Source organism: Rhea pennata, chromosome 2 (genome assembly GCF_028389875.1).
Source record: "Rhea pennata isolate bPtePen1 chromosome 2, bPtePen1.pri, whole genome shotgun sequence".
Taxonomy (NCBI): domain Eukaryota; kingdom Metazoa; phylum Chordata; class Aves; order Rheiformes; family Rheidae; genus Rhea; species Rhea pennata.
In genome coordinates, this window is record NC_084664.1 from 42,447,096 (window position 1) to 42,466,203 (window position 19,108).

The 19,108-nt window shown below is 43.8% G+C and overlaps 1 protein-coding gene across 5 annotated transcripts in view; it reads left to right on the forward strand.

Annotated features, from left to right (window-relative positions):
- Window positions 1-4,279: 4,279 nt before the first annotated feature.
- UBE2E1 (ubiquitin conjugating enzyme E2 E1) overlaps window positions 4,280-19,108 on the forward strand; it is a 46,826-nt gene continuing 31,997 nt past the window's right edge. The window contains exons 1-5 of one of the 5 annotated variants that reach the window (XM_062569325.1): window positions 4,280-4,327; window positions 4,448-4,481; window positions 4,986-5,070; window positions 6,527-6,615; window positions 8,780-8,830. In XM_062569325.1, the coding sequence (XP_062425309.1) occupies window positions 6,575-6,615; window positions 8,780-8,830 (92 nt within the window). In that variant the 5' untranslated portion in view covers window positions 4,280-4,327; window positions 4,448-4,481; window positions 4,986-5,070; window positions 6,527-6,574. The other 4 variants (XM_062569322.1, XM_062569324.1, XM_062569326.1 and 1 more) reach the window with 4 other exon arrangements.

Consider the following 19,108-nt stretch of genomic DNA (forward strand, 5'->3'; position numbering starts at 1 on the left):
CTTTGGAATGAATTACCAGCTGTTTGGCCAAGACTTTAGTAAGGCCAAAATGCCCAACAAGTCTAAAGTGTTTCTGCTCACATGACAGTCTCTCAGCAAGGCCTTCAGAGAACTCCCAGGATTAGTCTTAAAAAAAAAAAAAAAAAAAAAAAAAAAAAAAAAAAGCAACTAGCGAACAGCAGGGATCTGACAATGAGACCTAACGCAACTTACTCGTCTTTAGCACTGAAATAAGAGGAGAGGAAACAAGTCTTTTCCTGCTTGTGGACCCGTTCCTTCTTCTATAAGGAATTGAAAAAGATACAACTCTAAGGACTAAGAGTCATGTTGTTGGAGAAAATTACAGCAAGGGAAGTTGGAATGCATCATCAGTTTATAGGAAGACAGTTGTAAGAAGGAAGCCATAGGGTGAGCCTGTAAGTTTTGAGCACTTGTGCTTTCTGTTACATTTTCTTTCATTTGAATACAGTTCCTTCCTCTTTTGTCCCTACTCAGAATTTCTACCCAGCTTTATTCAAATAGCTGTGTCATAAGTCCCAAGCTAGTCATAACTTTTCCTTGCTACCTGACCTTGTATCAGAGTCACACAAAAAGGGCAAAGTATGTCATCACAAGTCTGTGTGAGATATCAGTATGTTTCTGGCTTTCCTGCTGCCACTTGCAAGCCCGACACTAGCAGCAAACTGACTTTAGAAGACCCAAACAGATGACCGCTTCTTTTTTTGCTCCCCACAACAGGCCTGGTGGAGTTCCCCACTGGTACTAGTGGAGAGGCTCAAAGAGATGTAAGGGGCTTTGGCTCAGGCCCAAACAGACCAGCCAGGAATAATTCTGAGAATGGATCTGGAGCTGAGATAGTGCAAACGGACAATCCTAGTCACCTTCCTTTAACAGCAGGCTCAGTGTGATTTGAATTGGCTAGCTTCTGCTGTGAATTAAGCACCAAACCCCAAAGGCAACTTGATTCTAGTCATCTAGCCTTGCAGCCTCCTCCAAACTTAATCCAGAGGGAAAACTGACTAATTCCATTCAGTTGCTATACTGAGCTAGTGTCATGGATTAAAAAAACTTGGGGCACAGAGAAACTGAACAATCTGGGTCAGTTTTCCTTTGCAAATCCTTTGCAGAACTTGATCAGGAAAAATAAGGGGGGAGCACTGGCAAGAAGGAAAAAAAAAGGAAAAAAAAAGCAGCAAGGTATCAGTGAGGTTTTGTCAAAATTCCCAAGATGGAAAGAAGCTGGATTAGGGGAGCCAGTCTTCCTTTTTTCTGGAGTAAGGACCACATCCTCGACTCTTTTCCAGTTCTTCAGTGTCCATGCAGGACTGAGAGCAAGACAAACTGCAAAAACATTCTTGGGCGGTGAATGGGACAGAAGTTGGCTTCTTGGCTAGGATGGAAGAACAGCACATTGCCTGATCCGTGAGGCAAGTCATAAAAGGGGAGTTGCCACTGTGACAGCTGCTCAAGTGATGACATTAGTAGGTGCTTTCAGAGAATGCATTTTTAAGTAGGCTTCAAAGTAAATAACCACTGCTGCTGATCATCATGCTACTTTGAACACAGGGTTACCAAGGATTGTGTGCTGTAAGAAAAGGTCAGTTTATGGATAACCTCTTACCAAGGTTATTAATACAAAAAAGGAAAAAAAGTGCGGGGGATTTTGTAACAATCTTTGCGTATTCTCTGCCCTCTATTACAGAAGTGGAGGGCTTTCATTATTAATGTGTACTCTCATTTGATTTTGTTGCATGTTTCCTGTGATGACAGGAAAGGGCTGGAGGTTTGTTTTTAGTGAAAGTGAAGATTTTCTGTTTTTAAAAAGTTGTTCTAAAGCAGTGAAATCTGATCACTTGCTTAGTGTGCTCTTGTCTCCTGCATTTGCTGCTTGACATGGACCCTATACTCCCAGCTCCATCCTCCACTGTCCTCCCAGGCTAGTTTGGAGAATGCTGACAGATCGGATGATTGCTGCTGGATATAAAGGAGCTGAATTCTCCCCCTTCACACACTCCTTTTAGTGGGGAGCACTAAATGATCCAGATCTCCCTCCTTTATCTAAATGCCAGTTTCCATGAAATTTATTTGCCTTTGAAGCCTTTCTTAACGGTACACATGCCAAAGCTCCAAAGGTATTGGGGAGAAGGATGACGAGGACTTCAAAAGCTTTATTCTCATAGTTCAAAATAGAAAGGTGGCTTCTGTTAGCAAGAGGCTTCCAGAAGCCAATTCATCAAGGCCTAATACCTGGTACCAAAGGTAACAAAGACTGAAGAACAGAGTTAGCAAAAAACAAAACAAAACAAGAAAACCCCCAGACTAACAGGAAATGTGAAACTGTAGTGGAACTCCTTCTTATGTCAGAAAGAACTCTTACAGTATCACTGGTGTATCCTAATATATTGTGCTGTTCAAGGGGAGACTGGGCAGCAAGCCTAGGGGGAGTGTCGGTAGCTTTGGGACTAATCCAAATGAAATGGGGTGCTGCTGAGCAGTGCAGAAAGAGGGAAGGGAAAGAGAAGAGAGGAACAGCACATGCAGTGCACCAAGGAAATGAAGGGAAGGGTGACAAAAGGAAACACTGTCCCCACACTGGCATCCCTTCCAGGGGCACCTCTGGCCTGAGAATCACTGGATTGAAATGGTGAAAGATCAGTGCCGCAACCTGATCGTTGTGGTTAGTTACAGACCTGTGAGGCCCTGCCTCGTGGATGAGGGTCGGCACCCCCAGGCAGCTGTGCTTTCAGCTGGCTCAGCACTCCTTTTCCCTGGGAAAATCCCCCAAAGTGCCCCCAAAAGAAGCCACGGGCATTCTGTTTCTGACCCAGCCCAACCTTTAGGTTTTCGCCCCTGTCTGCGGCCTCGCTAAAGGAGCAGGTGCTCCCGAAGAGGTCCCTCTCCAGAGCCAGCTTCACATCGCCTGCCCCACCACGGAGTCCTCGGGCAACCCCTGTGGGAAGGCTACCCCGGCCACTCCAACTTCGCCTAACGCCGCAGGCTCAGCGGGGCAGGTGGTGCGGGGGAGGCTGACCGCAGTGCCCAGACCAAGCACCTTGCCGTGGGGGCTCCCGCCAACGGCCACCCCCGCGCGGCGGGGGGCCCCCCGTCCCCCTCCCTCCTTGCACCGCCCAGCCAACGGCCGCCAACGGCCATCGCCGCCCGCTGGGGCCATCTTGGCGCGAGGGGCAGGGCGCAGCGCCTCCCTCCCGGCGGGGCCCGGAGCTCCCTGGGCAGCGTGGCGCTGTGCCAGGGCCGGGCGGTACCATGTCACCCGCCGGGCTCCTGTGGCGAAAGCCCCAGACTGGAAGCCTGCGTTTGCAAAAGGAGTCAGCGCCCGGCTGCCTCCCCCGCGGTGGGGGCTCTAGGCAGAGGTGTCCCTGGCCCCACGCTGCGTGGGGGGGGCCGCCGTGTCCCTCTGTGCCCTGCTGCCCCTACGCGCTATGCTTATATAATTTAACCCCTTCCACTCCTAAGGCGTGATGTCGTCATGTCACTGGCCGTGCTTCATCGAAATTATCACTCCTTTAAGCCTGCAGATCACCTTGAGGTCCTCAGACAGAGGGAACGGTGGAAAAGGCGAAGTCCTATTCATTAGTATGATGCACGGTGGTGATAGTTCATTATATTTTCGGCCACTAAAGATATCAAGTAATTCGATATGTGATCTCTTGATATGCTGTGGAAACTGACGGCACTGAGCCAAATTTATCCCGAGTAAAGTCAATAGGAATGCTCATTCCTATTGTCCCTTCAGGAATAGGTCCAGCACTTCAATTAAGAGCTATGGCAACCTGCAAGGACTACAGGCAAAGGTGACCGAGTGTACTGCTCTTCTGAACATGTGGTAGGTACGGCGGGTCACTCTTGCCGAATTACTTTTTTTTTTTTTTTTTCCCCCGCTTGGTGGGCAGAGCGACAGCAAAGATTTGGGGGAGTAAAAAACCTCGGAAATCCCCCCCCCCTTCAGTCGACTGAATGCGGCGCCTATCATGCAAACGGGCTCCCAAAAGAAAAAAGAAAGAAAGGGGAAAAAAAAGCCTAAATACTTTCACCCCGGGAAGCCCGCAGCAGCCTTTTTTCCTTGCCGTGGCTGCGCAGCCCGCGCCCGGGGTTTGCTGTTCTCCCCCGGCACACACGCGCTGATGACATCACGAAGTGCCCCTTTGTGTGTCCGTGATGTCACCGAGTGCAGCGTGGGGGACAATGGAATCCTGAACTCCGGGCGAAGGCAAGTGGGAAGCGGCGGCTGCTGCTGCTGCTGGTGATCCGGGGGCTCATCCAGGAGAGGGAAGGCAAGAAAACAGCTGCTGCTTTAGGGCTGGGACAGGTGAGAGAGTGAAAAGCTGCTGGGGGATCCTTTACGGCTTGCTTGTGGTGGTGGTGGGGGGGGTCTTGGGCTGGTTTGTTTTTATTTATTATTATTATTATTGCTTTCCAACTGAGGCAGGTGAGAAGTTGCTGCTGCTGGAAGGACAAAGCAGGTGAGGAAAGGGAGAAGCTTTGGGGCTGATACAGTTGTAAGAATAAGGGGAAAACAAGCAGTCTTTCCCCCCCCCCCAAAAAAGAACTCCCCCCCCAAACCTCTAATGTTCGCCTCTCAGCCTTAAAAAAGCAGCACCAGGAGCGTGTCCCCTCTCCCCGCCACCTGCCTCGAGCTCGTCCCTTTGGGGCTTTCGCCCTGGAGCAGAAACCAGAGCGGAGGGGGGCGTTTGTCCCTCACCCCCCTCACACCTTCGCAGATCACTTTCCAGAGGGTCTCCATTAAAAACTCACGTCCCCATTCCTCCCTTCCTAGCCCGCGGGGGGGGGGGGGGGGGGTGCGGCGGCTGGGATCCCCTCTGCAGCCCCGGCGCCGGGGCTCCTGCGCCGCTCGGCCCCCCCCCGGCCCGGCTCGGTACCAGGCGGCGGCGGATCGCGCCCCCCCCGCCGGTGCCGGGGGGAGGCAGCCAGGGAAGCCATTGCCTGTTTAATAGTTGCTGTTGCAGCACTTCCGCTTCTCTCCCAGCGAGAGAGACACGAGTGGCCAGGCCCAGCCGCACCGAGGAGGAGCAGCCAGACACAAAGGGAGAGGTAGGGGGACGGGGGACCCCCCGCCGCCCTCCCCGCCGCCCCGGCCGGCCCCCGGGGGCAGGGGCGAGCCGCAGGGTCGGCGCTGGCCCGGCGATGGGGAGCGGCGGGGCAGAGCGACCCTGCCCGCGGCTGTCAGGTACCGCTGCCCCCCCCCCCCCCGGCCGCGGCGCTGCCGGCCCCGCGGGGGCCGCGGCCGGTGGGGAAAGAGGGGGCAGCGCGGCCGCAGCCTTCCGCCCCGGCTCCCGCCGCGGGGGGCGGCCCGGCGGGGGCAGCCCGGCTGCCCCGGGGGCGGGCGCCCCGGCAGGGAGGCGGCCGTGTGCCGACCCCCCCCCCCACCCCCCCTCCGCCTGCCGGCCTGGGGCCGCCCCGGCAGCGGCTCCCCCCCCCCCCCCCCGCCGCTGCCCGCACACGCTCCGAGGGCGCCGGCGTGCCTCCCTGGCCCCGGCCCCGACGCCTTGGTGCCCCTCTCGGGTAGGGACCTGCGCTCTGCCGCCCGCCGTGCTCGCCCTCCCTCTCTATCCCCCGGGGGCACCGAGGTGCCCTCCACACCCGGCTGTGTCCCCTCCCCCCCCGCGGCCGCCCTCTCTGCCTCCCCTACCCCCCACCCCCGGCCCTCAGCTCTCACCCTATGTAGGCCCTGGCCTTTCTTGTCTCCTCCCCCCCCCCAGCGCAGACCCCCTGCTCCCTTCCCTGTTTGCTGGCAGCCCCCTGTGCTGTGGGCCTCAGTGGATCTCCTCAGCATACCCCAGCCCCTATTTAGCTGTTCCCTTTTATTCCTCTCGCCCTTCCCCCCCCTCTCCGGACACACGCTCCCAACACCAGATCCAGCAAGCAGGGGTTTCTTCCCCTACAGGTTACAAACCCTCCTTCGGGGTCTCCCCCTGTTGCTAGTGATGCCCTACTTCCATTTTAGTGCTGGCAGTGGTGGCCCTCTTGCCCCTTCCCACCTCCACCACATGCTTCCAGGGAACCCACGAGACTGAAGCTGCGCTGTTTTTATTTCCTACACCCCTAGGCTGGATAGTGGTGGGTGGTGATGGCTCCTCCTGTGTGTGCAGTTTGGGGGAAGATTAGAAAGAATTGCTTTTGAGCTTTCCTGATCTTTGCAGTCCAGTCCCTGCTCCTCTCATTCCTCACTTGCTTTCTGAGAGAAAGCTTTAAAAGTCCCTTCTTCCTCAGTATTACTAGTGCAGGGGAGGCTACTGCTCCTCCTGCTTGGACAGTAGGGCCTGAAGAAGAGAGGGAGACATGAGGACTCTTTAAAAAGAGCATGACCCATACACAGAGCAAGATTGTCAGCTGCCTTTCTCTGTGTGTGTTTGTGTTCACTGTTTGTTCCCCACACCCTATGGTGTCTCCTCTCCAGGTTGGGGTGTGTGGTGGGGGGGTCGCTATGTCGGATGACGATTCGAGGGCCAGCACCAGCTCCTCCTCATCTTCATCCTCCAACCAACAGACAGAGAAAGAGGCAAGCACACCTAAGAAGAAGGAGAGCAAAGTCAGCATGAGTAAAAACTCTAAGCTGCTATCTACCAGTGCCAAGAGGTGAGGCTGCAGTTAGACTTTTTTTTTTTTTTTTTTTTTTTTTTTAACTACTTCGCTGTATCTTTTCTCTTTCCTCATTTTCTTTGGCTCCTTTTTCCTGCTGCTCCCTTGTTGCTCCCATTCCTCATCTCTAGCACTTATGTTCAACCTTTCCACACAAAGCTGCCATCATCTTACTTTTTTCAGCATCTCTGTGCAGTAAGGAGTGTCTGCCCGACATCACTGCTCTGTGATCTCTCTTCCTGCTTCTTCCTCCATTCCATCCCAAATATTTTTCTTTTTCTCCAGACTGATTTTCTGTCCTCCAGTTATTTCTGCTGCCTTTTCTCTTTTCCTTATTAGCATCAGATATAGGGATGTTTTAGGAATGGCGTGGGGGAGTTTAATTCCTTTTCTGCTAGTGGAAACTATGTGGTCTTGAGTAACATATTTAATTTCTACATCAGTTTCCCTCTCTGTAGAAAAGGGTTGTTATATAATGGCTTTTTACTTTCAGTACTTCTTTGAGGGTTAATTAATGTTTAGGAAGAATTTTGAGTTCTCTTGATGAAAGAAAGTGTATATGAGTGCAAGTAGTGTAGTACAGTGCCAGATCTTTTCCACCAAATACATTACTGTTTTCCTGTTTGCTCATCACATATATATTTTTTTCTGTATAGCTGTACATTGACTAGAGTAGATAATCCATAGCAGGTCCACTTGTGGACATTCTATTCTAAAATACCTTTTTTTCTAACAAAGCAGAGTGGATTTTTTTTTAGAGGAAAAAATACTTTAATTCCAGAATAATGCACATATCGGGAGGAGATGCCTGAATAGAACAGTAATAATTCCAGCTACATCAGTCAGATCTCCTCACCTGGACAGACTCTTGTAGTCATTCAGTTAAAACATCATTACCCTTTCTTATTTACTCTGTTTCGCCTAAATTTAGCAGCATCCAGAAAGCTAAACTGACAAATGAAGTTCTCAACCAAACTTTCAGTACTTCAATAAGTGTAACAGCCTATCTCATTGAAAAGCTTTGTCAAATGGCACAGAAAGGTTATATGTACAGATGTCAAAAGTGACAGGTTTTAGGCAAATGCTCTGCTATCATAACTAAGAGTTCTCTGTGGCTTTGCAGAATTTAGGCAGTTTGGTTATTCTAGATCTCCACTCTGCATGTTTCCTTGGGAAACTTGTATAGATAGTGGCAAGTGGTGTTTACGTGTGGTTCTCCTAGCTATTCTGAAAATGAGATAGTTTTAAAAGCCTACTGATTGTGAAGTGCCTAATACAAAAAGACTGTGGTTCTTGTTGCATGTGACAAGTAGCAAAGAGGCAGAAGATGCTGGTTGAGTTTAAAGGGGAACAGAGGCAGACTGAGTGCTGGGTGGGGAGATTTGGAGGGAAAGCTTGAGTGACAGTAATGGGACTCCAGGGAAGGGGAGGATAGTTAGTTGGGCATTTTGTGGCAAAACAGTGTGGTGCTATGTAAGCCCAGAATAGTCTGTTGAGGGAGGGGAGGGTGTTGTCTGAACGTGGTGAAGAGAGGAGTGGCTGAAGTCCTGAGGGAAGGGACATAGTTGTTACAGGGTTTTTTGGAGGCGAGGAAAGGGGAGAATTGGAGGGCAGGTATAGGCAGCAGCCTTGGAAATATGCAGATTTTCACCTTCTTCTAAGTGTCCTTGGAAATGGCTTAGTTATTCACTCCCCTGAGGCTGGTGTTTTTTTCTCAGAATGGTGATGGAGAGAGGGGAAGCCAATTTGGCAGTGAATGTTTCTTTCAATCCAGCAAAACAAAATTCTTTCTGAGACTGCAGTTTTGTCCTAGAGCCCTGTACGTTCCATTTGCAGAGGGTGTCCCTCATTTATAGGCAGGTTGGCAAGAGTAGAGGACAGGCTTTTCCACTGCACCTGTGTGGCTGACATCTTCATGGGAGCATGCAGCAGTGCATCAGTCTGGGTTCAGGGCACAGTGCCTGTCTGCTTTTCTGACTGTCTGTGTAATAGGGTACCTGTCCTGTTTAGTGTGTTTGGACTGGTGGGATGCAACAACTGAGTGCTCCTCTCTTACACAGTGTTGCAAACTCATGGTAACAGTAGGTCTGTAAGGAGTATATGTTAACTGCAATCTCACACAGTGACTTACTTTTGTTCTTTTTTGCTTTTATTGCTACAGGATTCAGAAGGAATTGGCTGACATCACCTTAGATCCACCTCCAAACTGCAGGTTTGTGTTGATTCTCCCCTGGGGAGGGTGGGGGAAGATGAGGGGCTAAAGTGTGTTTTGTGTTAGTTGTAATTAACCTTCAAAGTTTCTGGATAGAGCAGAGAAATGACAGTTTAGATGGCTTAAAGTACTTTTGTGAATACTTGGATGACATCAGTTTCTGGGAGGTCCAAGAGGGGGACTGCAAAGATGTTATGTGTTTTGATATGAGTTTTCTGGGGGGGAGGGGTTGTTTTGTTTTTCTAATAATTGCATTTGAATCTGTCATACTGCTTGTGTGTATGTTTCTGAAACTGTCCTGTAAAGAAGAGTGTGAAAACTTGCTCTTGGTTTGTTTTTTCTGGTTTATAAATCTAATACTTGACTGTACTAATCTTATATAAATAAGACTCCTGCCAAAAAAGCAGAAGACATTAAAATGCTATGAGCTTTTTAGCTCAGAGAATTCTGTTTTAAACAGTAACTTATAGTGGAAGAGATGTGTGAGTTTATCACTCAGTAGGTGCCCTACAGTAGCATGTTAGCTGATGAAGCAGAGAGATTCTGTTGCCTTTTATGGAGCAGCTTATTTTTGAGTATGTTTTAGAAACGGGTACCTTTTAAAGCATGTAACTGGTTGATTTGGTTCATTGCTTGGTGGCCCAGCCTCTTTGCATTTGGCGAGGAGACAGCAGTTGTGTAAAATCTTTGGTTGTGCCTGTTCATTCAAGAAGGTTGTTTTCAATCTAGTCTGTGTTCACTGTAGCTGCCAAAGCATGACTCTGTTCTTTTCTTCTTGCTGTGGTGGGATTAGGTTTGAGGCCTTTTGATGTTGGTAGCAGTAACAATCAAAAGAAAATGTTGTTTATAAATACCTAAGTTGATCTTTTTAGTATTGAATTGTCACAATGCACATACGCCTTTTTATTGAAGATTTTTTGCTACTGGTAGTCTACAGGGAAACATTGTCATGAGTTAGGCAAACAAGTCCAGAGCCACTCTTTCAGGACCAGTCTGAAGGATCAGAATTAATCAAATGAGGCATGTGAGTATAAGTCTAGACTGAAAAAGACCTTCTTATTTGAGTAGATTCATTAAAATCTCATGGGCCCTTCAACAGCTGCTACAGATGATTTGACAGTGCTATCGGTGGGTGATGCTTAGGGGAAAGGAAAGTGGTTTAGGGTATGTAAAGCTTTTTTTATTTATATAGTGAATCAATGTCATAAAAGTGTTTTCTACGATGTATTTTAAATATTCATCTAAATGAATTACAATGTTTCAGTAACTGGCTAGGCAAAAAAAAATTTTTTTACATGATACTAAGATTTTGTGCTGCTTGGAAGATAACTAATGGGCTCAGAAGCCTTCAGTCATGATGGTATTATTTTGGTAACCATAGTGACTACTCTTGTTTTACTGGAGCTTCCAGCTCTTGGATTGGAAATGTTTGTCCTGTCTGCATCCTGACTCTGTGTCAGGATGAAGTCCAGATGCTTTCCCCTCCTCATTGCACCATACTCTGATTTTCATTGGAAAAAAACCCAGAAACGTGCATCAGAAAGGACCTGTGACTTGTAGTTACTCCAGTCTGGATGATCAAAGGGCCAGGATTGTGGTTTGAACCTAGTAGATCTGTCAAAAGTTGTAGTAGTGTATGTCAGATTGCAAGTTTCATCTGAAAGTTTGTTTAAGTAATATTGGAACCCTAATTTCTCCTTGTCTGAATTGGCATCACTCATGGATAAAAATGATCTAGCAGACTACCTGTCAAAATATGGTTGTGATTTGCTTGTTACATAGACCACTGAAGATAGTATGCTTCAAGGCACACACAGTAACTTTGTGTTGTTTCAAACTTTATAAATAGTTCTAATGGTAAAAATTAGTTCATAGTAAAAGCAGTGACTATTAATCTTTGCCTATAGTGTAACGGCAGGTATTCTGCATTCCTTCCAGCCTTCATATGAATGACATTGAAGGTTGGCAAGTCTGAAAAATAATGCTGTGAAACTGGCATATTTCTTACTGTCTGTTGATATGTTGATAAGTAGGAAGAAAAGGACAGATTTTTTTTTTTTTTTTTTTTTTTTTGTGAGTGTGATCAAAGGTGTTTTTGGTATTGCTTATCTTAGGGTGGAAGACATCCTACTTTATTACTTTATTAAAATTAGTGGTGAGAGTGAAGGAGAACAGCTCTGCTTATGACTAGCCAGATTCAAATTGCACAGTGGAGCATGGGAAATTTACCTTTGTAGCAACTGGTTTGTAAAAGAGTAGGCAGGTGCTGATTGCCACAACAGTGAGATGAGTTTCAGCTATCGCAGTTATGGAGAAAGTTCACCTCTTGTCGAAGAAATAGTTTGTGAGTATGAGGAGATTAAGCAATTGAGAAACTGTAGTTGCTGTGTGATGTTTAAAGTTGCCAAAACTTGCTCTGGGGAAGCCTGCTAACAGTGTCACTGCTTTCTTTTATTACCCCCCCCCCATATGAACATTATTAACATGCTGTGAGTAAGGTATTAAAAACATAGTTTCAGAACTTAGTTTCAGTTTCCTTCCTTGTGTGCTTTGATTATCCTGACCTTTCCTCTGATCTCAAGCCCCTCATCTCTGCTGTCCTATGTGCCTTTTGTCCTGCGCCTCTGCACACTTTTTCAGGTGTTACTGTGGGAAGTGTGTGTGTGGCAGGATTCCCTTCTTTTTAGAGGAACCTCACAACCCCTTTTCCCCGCAAGACTAATCTCAGAACTCATATAATTGGGTAGCTATATAAGACCCAAGGTATCATCTGCTCTGCTATTAACTTACCAACTTTAGAGGAGCAAAAGTCTCAAAGCCACTTTGGAAAATGAAATAGGCTCCAACATTGCTTAAGTGCCTCTGAACTGTACCTTTTTAACAGAAAAGATTCTGTGTTGTTTTGGAAATGTAGGACTCCTGTCCTCCTACCACTGGATGCTTGATCTTATACCCCTTACCATCATTCTTTTATTTTTCCATGTTATTTTATCCAATGCCCTGTGTTTGACAGCAATTCAACATTGGTCATGCTTTAATTTTTGGCCTCATTGCAAAGTGCTGCTCTTCTTCTACTCTTACTGCAGTAATAGGAGTTCAAGATATTTAACACATCCCAGAGCAACTGAGCATGTTTAAAGAAAAAGTTCTAGGTTGTAAGCAGTTTTTAGTAAGAACTGTTTTATATTTCTTCTTATAAAACACCGCATATAAGATGCAATTGCAAATAATGAAAGCCATTTGATATGTCTTACAAAATAACATAAAAATGAGTTTCTCTTTTATTCTTGTAGCTTGCAGTGACCATATTTTCATGTGTATATCCCACAGATCATCTGTTTAAGAAAAACAACCAAAAAAACCCCCCAAACACACTCAACACCCTGTGATTGAGCAGTTGTGTGTGTTTTACACGTACATGGGTAATATGAGAGAAAGTTTATGCCAGAACTTCCTCTCCCCTCAGTAGTTTCCTTGTTTCTGGTTTTTCCATTGCTTGCTTCTGTCCCCGAAATGCTCACCTGGCCCTGGCATCTCATGGACTGCTTCATCACCTCCTGTAGTTCCTTTGCTCCAAATGTCTCCCTCCCTAGATTGCCACTCTAATTTTATACAGGCTATTACTGTTATTTGTACAGAGGCGGAGGTTAGCTGCATGGAAATACAGTACATGTTTGGCCTGCCTTTGCAGAAATAGATTTTGGATTTGAAGATTTTTTCTAAACAATACATAATTAATACATTTCACAAATTTGTGGGTTCCTGAGTGAGACAGTGCTATCCTGGTTATTGTCCTAGTGTAGCATATGTAAAGCATTTTGTTCATTTTGAATGGTTCTTACCGTTCTTCTCTTCTTTCTTTTTCTTTTTTTCTTTTTTTTTTTTTGGGGGGGGTAGGCCAGCATTTTAGACATCTTTAATTTTCTGTTGTCTGCAAGATGATTTGTTTCTGATATTGATGTTAAGTTATGAAAGTTAAATGTGGCTTTCAAATTCAAAAGGTGGTTAGTGGTTAATATGAAGTGGAGAATAACTATGCAGACCTAAAGTGTTTCAGATCTGTTAAGATGGTACCTGATGGTCTCTTCCTATTTTGAATTATAATGGAAAGTTGTAACTTTTGAGTTAGAATTTAAATAAGACTCTGGACTTTCGTTTTTTGTATGTGTTTGTGATAACAGTGTATCGCGTCTTTGCACTGGATCTTAGAAGTCTGCATCTGCGACTGTCTGTAGTTGCTATATTTGTAGATAACACTTGTGAATCTTGTGCCAAGGCTTTAGTTCTGTCATGATGACTAGGTTTCCAAGCTTTAGCAGGAGTTGATTAAATCTTAAAGTACTTTTATATTCTTTATGTCATTTATTTGACCTCCATATCTGCGCATCTCCTGTTCGTAAGTCTGTTAATTGCTATGAGGTTATGAAATAAATGGTCTCTGTGTGCTGCAACTACCCATCTGTAAAATGGGGAAAAACAAGTGACTTGTCCAAGGTCACACAGGAAGTCTGTGGCAAAGTGGAGAAATGAATGTAAATCTCCGTTGTTGCAGGCTGCCTTAGCTTAGCTGTTCTGCTGGAACTGCGTACATCGGTTGTGTTACGAGCAGGGCTTTGAGTTAATGCTTTATTGGGTGTCTGGTATTGACTGTATGTAAGCATGGTAATCTAATGTTATTTTTCCCATCTGTGTAGAGAGACCAAAATGGATATTAACTAGAATTAATGTTTTTAATCTTTCTTTCCCAAACTGAAACAAGTTTGTCTCCACATGGCTCATTTAAGGCCATATAGGCAAGACCAGCTGTTCCTTAAAAATCATTTTCAAGTCTTTACGGAAAGAGACATTTGCCTGCCAGGCTTACAATCACTTCAGAGTGAAATGCTATCGCAAATTCGTTATTTAAATAATAATAAAATACAGTTGTGTTTCCTGGCTCCTTCAGCCTCGTTTTTGTAAATTCATAGAATAAGGACCAGATCTCCTTGAGAGTCTTGTGAAAGTTAGCTGTCAACACTTAATAAATACATGTCTTAGTATAGACAGTGGGGAGAAGTGGTCTCTGCTCTAATATGTGGAATATTTGGAGTTTTCAAAACTTTGCAAAGTGGAAGTAAGGTTTCTTGACTAGGGAGAAGTCTGCAGAAAATATGTGGTTCAAAGGTATTTTGAACTCAATGGTTTATTTTTCTAATTAATATATTTCCTCTACATACTGTGAAAGTGTAGCATTTGTTTTGATTTGTTTTGAAAAGTATGCATTTTTCTGGTGCTTAGAATTTTTTGCAAATGTACTTTACAAATATCTCCAACTCTAATAATGCTTTAAGTGCTTTTGCTTTTAAATCTAGAGTATTATCTAAGATGTACTGTTGTTATTAAATTATAGTTTCACTCTTTTTCATGATTTGAAGACTTTCCTGAACATAGCCACACTCTAGCATAAACTTTCTGGTCTTGCATTTTGTAATTACAAATGTTAATTTCAGTAAGGCATTTGTTTCTTTATGTACACACTCAAATTATTAGATCAAAAATGACACAAATGCGGAGTTTTATTTCCTTGTTTTTTTTAAAAAAAAGTATGCATTTTTATCTTGTGGCTACAATGCAGATCCCGTTTAATTCGAATTCCCAGCTTGTGAAAGTGTCTTTAGCACTCCATTGTTCCTCTGAAATAGTTTTTTTTTTTTTTTCCCTGTAAGAGGTTTCAAAGTATAAGATAGGAAAGATCTTCATAATTACTGCTGTATGTAGTTGAAAAATGTCTTTTGTCATATAAACTACTAGCGGTTTACCATTCCCTCCCCCCTTTGTTTGGCACATGGTCCCTGGAGAAATAACTCTTCCTTTTGAAACAGTTTATTAACTAATTTAGCCATCCTCAGCAGCTGGGTATGGTCTATTTTGCAAACCATAAAGATAGTACTATTTATATAGTTGGTGAATTCCAAGTATATGTAGGTTGCAATTCCATTAGGCAAAGTTCTCTGCTTGATGTCTTCAGACAATAGCTGCATAGGAGCAGCTTCTTTACTGTGGACTGATTAGTCAATATTACAAAAATTCACATTTCTGAAGACAGTGAACTGCTTTTGCCAGTTTCCTTTAAAAATCAGAAGCAATTTAATGGCAAGGCTCCTCAGATCCTGTGGCAGTGGCTGGCTCGGTCTGTGGTAGATTGTTTGGCACATCCTGGCTCAGTAATTCCCCAATGAACTATGTTCTGTGCTCTTGCATGCCAAACATCAGAACGATGAATCTTGAGGGCGGCTGTGAAATTGTATCATGGCTAAGAACAAAGAGGATTGAAATCCCTCCTGTGCGCACTCTCTTGTATACTACTTAATTTTTATTATTTGACTTTCAGCTTTGTTGTCCTTGGAGGGCACTGTGCGATTGTATTTGTTATGCTACATATATGTTTTATCAGACACATTCTAATATTTCTGTCTTGGTTATGCAGTCTTTAATTTGGTGAAATTTCAGTCACGTTCCAGCTTTGCCAGTCTTGATTTTTATACTTGGATGCATGCATAGCAATGGGTTATATGTCTGTTTTTGTTTTAAGAAATATCTGTATGACATGTGCATTGTACTTTACAGACATAAATAGGAAGCATTATATGGAGTACGCATTAAGGGCTTGATTCTGCTTTGTCTTTTTATAAGAAGATAAAACTCCCACAGAGAAGTAGGAAATCTAGGGGATTGATAATGTGATAGGAGAAGTTTCTGTGTTCTGAAGATTTCCACAAGGGCAGGTTGGTAGTGACTGAGAGTTTTGTGGTTTCTGTAGAAGGGATTGATCCTGAGGTCAGATAAGATGTAGTCTGATGCCAGGCTGAGCATGGTCCTGTTAGCAAAGGGGTGTTCTAGGATAGAGACAGAACTCACCTGCACCTATAGAGGTTACATCAATGGATTAAGGTTATTGACAAGCTTGTGCGTAGCAAAACTTCTGCAGCTTCTGCGTGTAGTCTTGTGTAATTTTAAGTGAGAGACTACAGTCTTCCATATAGCACACCTCTAAAAGTATTTAATGTACTAAGCAAGAAGGGCATGTGATTTTATGTGAATGAGTTAAGAGATTATTGCACATCTGCGTAGATTTGTACACTGTATACAAAGTTAAGGGTATGCTTTCTTGACCAAAGAAAGTGCTTTAAACTTGGTTAAATTAATTATATTGTTTAGTCATTATAGTAGAATCCTTCCAATCTGTACATTTATTTGAATGGAATAAGTTTGTATGTATTTTTCCTTCTGAGGCTTAACACTGCAGGTCTAAATACTGACTTCATTATTTTACAAGATGAACTGGGGACATGAATTGTCAAGTACTATAAATAAACAAAAAGTGTCAAAATAAACACTGTACACTTTGGAATTCAGAGGGGGTTTCTTCATTCCCTTGCCAATTTGCAAATTTCAGCAACGTGCGATTGGTCTTCCAAGGCATTTGTGGAAAGTGTAATGGTTACTACAGTGCATTTAATAAATATCTTCTGAGTGTAAGAGACTAATTGACACTACCAGGAGAATATAACATAGATCTGTATGCTTAACTGCATCATCAAACGAGCAGCATTCTTTATTAACCTGGGCTTCCTGGGATGGGAGATGGGGAGAAGAGGAGAGCGGGTCCTGCGGATTGTAGCATGTATTAGATGTAGTGTTTGATTCTTCTCCTTCTCCTGCATGATTTTGCAACTTAAAATACAGATCAGGTAAGGTTTTAGTTGAGCTGTTTTGAGAACTGGGCCCAGGCCAAGTTTTGGCAGCTCATTTGTTTAAGAGAAAATACAAAGTAATTGGATTTAAAAGGCTGTACGATTAATGATGTAGAGTCCTGTTAAATTTTTTTGCTTCCATATTTTTGTGAAGAGGTGCAGAATTTAGGACTTGATTCCTCCAAGGTCTTCAACTTTTAGAGTCAAAAATGAGTGTAAACCAAATCAGGATGTCAGTGGATGTATTTTAATTTTTTTTTTTTTGTATTGGTAGAAAAGACTGTCTAAGAGATTAGAGAAGTGCATTTCTGATTTTTCCCTCTGGAGCTGTTGGACTCGCTGGAAACCTAGAAATGATGTAGAGAACTGTAAAGGCAGTATAAATGTTACTGGCTAGAATAAAGGTATTCCTGTGGTGGGTAAGCTGCTAATATTTAATGTTCTTTCTGCTGTGGATATATGAGCAATAGTTTTTTGCCAGTGAAGCTAATTCCAGTGTCTGTTAAGGAGAAACCAGTGTGATTTTTCCCCTTTCCTGCTGAGTAGTGCAAACAGGAGTGAAAAAGCCCCACAAACATTAAAAATTAATTCTGAAGCTAAAGGTAGATAAGTTGATGGGGGGAGCAGGGAAGAAATCTTGTTCTATGGACACAGAAATTCATCAGAGTTTTAGGAGACACCAGAATAGCTTCAGTGCAGTAGTGATTGTTACACAAGGAAGTCTGTCAGGATAACTGTCCAAAATGTTTTACCTGCAAACTGACTACCCCCACTGAAATGTTAAAATGCTAATTTAGGTGATCACTGCTATGAATGTGTCATACATTTAAAATTTTCAAGTGGACAACTTCCAGAAAGTTTTAAGGTATTATTTGGTATTCTGAACAAGCATAGACTCTGGCTGCTCTGAGAAATGGCCTATAACAAATAAAGAAATTGCAGTATATTTTAATTAAAGCAGTGCTTAACTGTTGCAGGTGGTTTTGAAAGATTGCTAAAATGTACACAGTTGTAATAACATATAGTTTTAAAGCAATTATATCAATACTGTAGTATACCACAAAAAGTCATTTCATCATAAATTTCTGATCAATCAAGCTGATTGTTGCAATATCACATTTGCACATTAATTATTTCCTACATGTCTTAGAAACCTTTTTAACTACCTTGTAAGTTGTTCATCAGCAAGAATTGTCTAGTTTTGGTTTTGATTTTTTTAATTTGGGAATCACATCATGTTTTGTTATGCTTCGTTTTTTTGAGAAAACTGTTTGTGTTACACTTGGGGGGACTATGGGTGAGAGGGTGAAGACAGAATACTTTAAATAGCTATGCTAAATAAAATCTCAAAATATCATGAATGTGACTATAATTCTCCATTGCATTAAAGCTATTATGATTCTTTTCTTCCTACTTAAAATTGAACTTTAATATTGCAGTATAGTGATCTAGGAGTTTGAGCAAGATGATGTATAATAGTTACAAGAATGACCTAGGAAGGCTGTCACTAGGAATGTAACCAGGTCAGGTCTTCAGTTTATTCTTCAGGTGCCCTACTGCTTGTTTTGTAGTAGCATCTCAGGATTTAAGCCTCTAGTGAAATTTGAACACTTTCTTTGGAATAACAGCTTCCTGAAATTTTTCTATCTCCTCACTTCCCATATGGGGATAACTATACTGTTGGTGTTGGAAAGACTGTGAGAATTAATGAGTTCGTGAAAAAGTGGAAAGATGTGCTTCCCAGCTGGAATTTGAGTAGAGACACAAAACCACTCTGGGCAGAAGGTTTTGTGTCCTATGGACAGCAAGGTTGTACATAGAAATACTAACTGTGAGTGTAAAGGGTGGCACTGAGCGATGGCCTGTCAAGATGGCTGAGACAATCTTGCACCAGTTGCAGAAAGAAAGGTTTGCAGCAAAGGTGGAAAGTGGAGGAAGACTAGTTTTTCTCTCAGCTGCAGCAGTTTAGCTCCAATTTCTTATTGCTCTTTTTAAAGAGCAGAAGAGATGAGACATCCTTCTCTTGCATGGATAGAGAGGGCCATCCATGGGCCAACCTTTTCTTGTGTATGAGTGAGTTTTAAATAACAAGCCAACATGAAAGTTGCTACAATAGTTTTCACTGCGTTGTTGTATTTTACATCCATTTGCAAGCCAAAATATTCACAGAGCAATAAAGTCAGCATGTTTATACAATCTTTAACTGCTCACAATGCTGTGTAAAACAGGAAGGCACAACCTACTATACCTTTCAGAATACAATGCATGTAACAGGTGCCCAACTGTATCTTTGCAGGCCTCCTCGAACTGCTGCATGAGCTGCGTGCGGCTCTTGAGCCCTGGATTGTCTTCCTATATCTTTAGAAGCGCATGAGTAAGAGCATGAGCGAGAAAACAACGGTGAGAAGTGGGAAAATAAATTTAGGGGAGTGACAGCAAGAAAGGAATGGAGTGAGAGAAAGGCTGATGTAGAAGTAGAGGGAGGGGGAAGAAGGAAGAGAGGAAACACGTAAGCAAGCTGAAAATGGGTAGGGAAGTTCAAAAA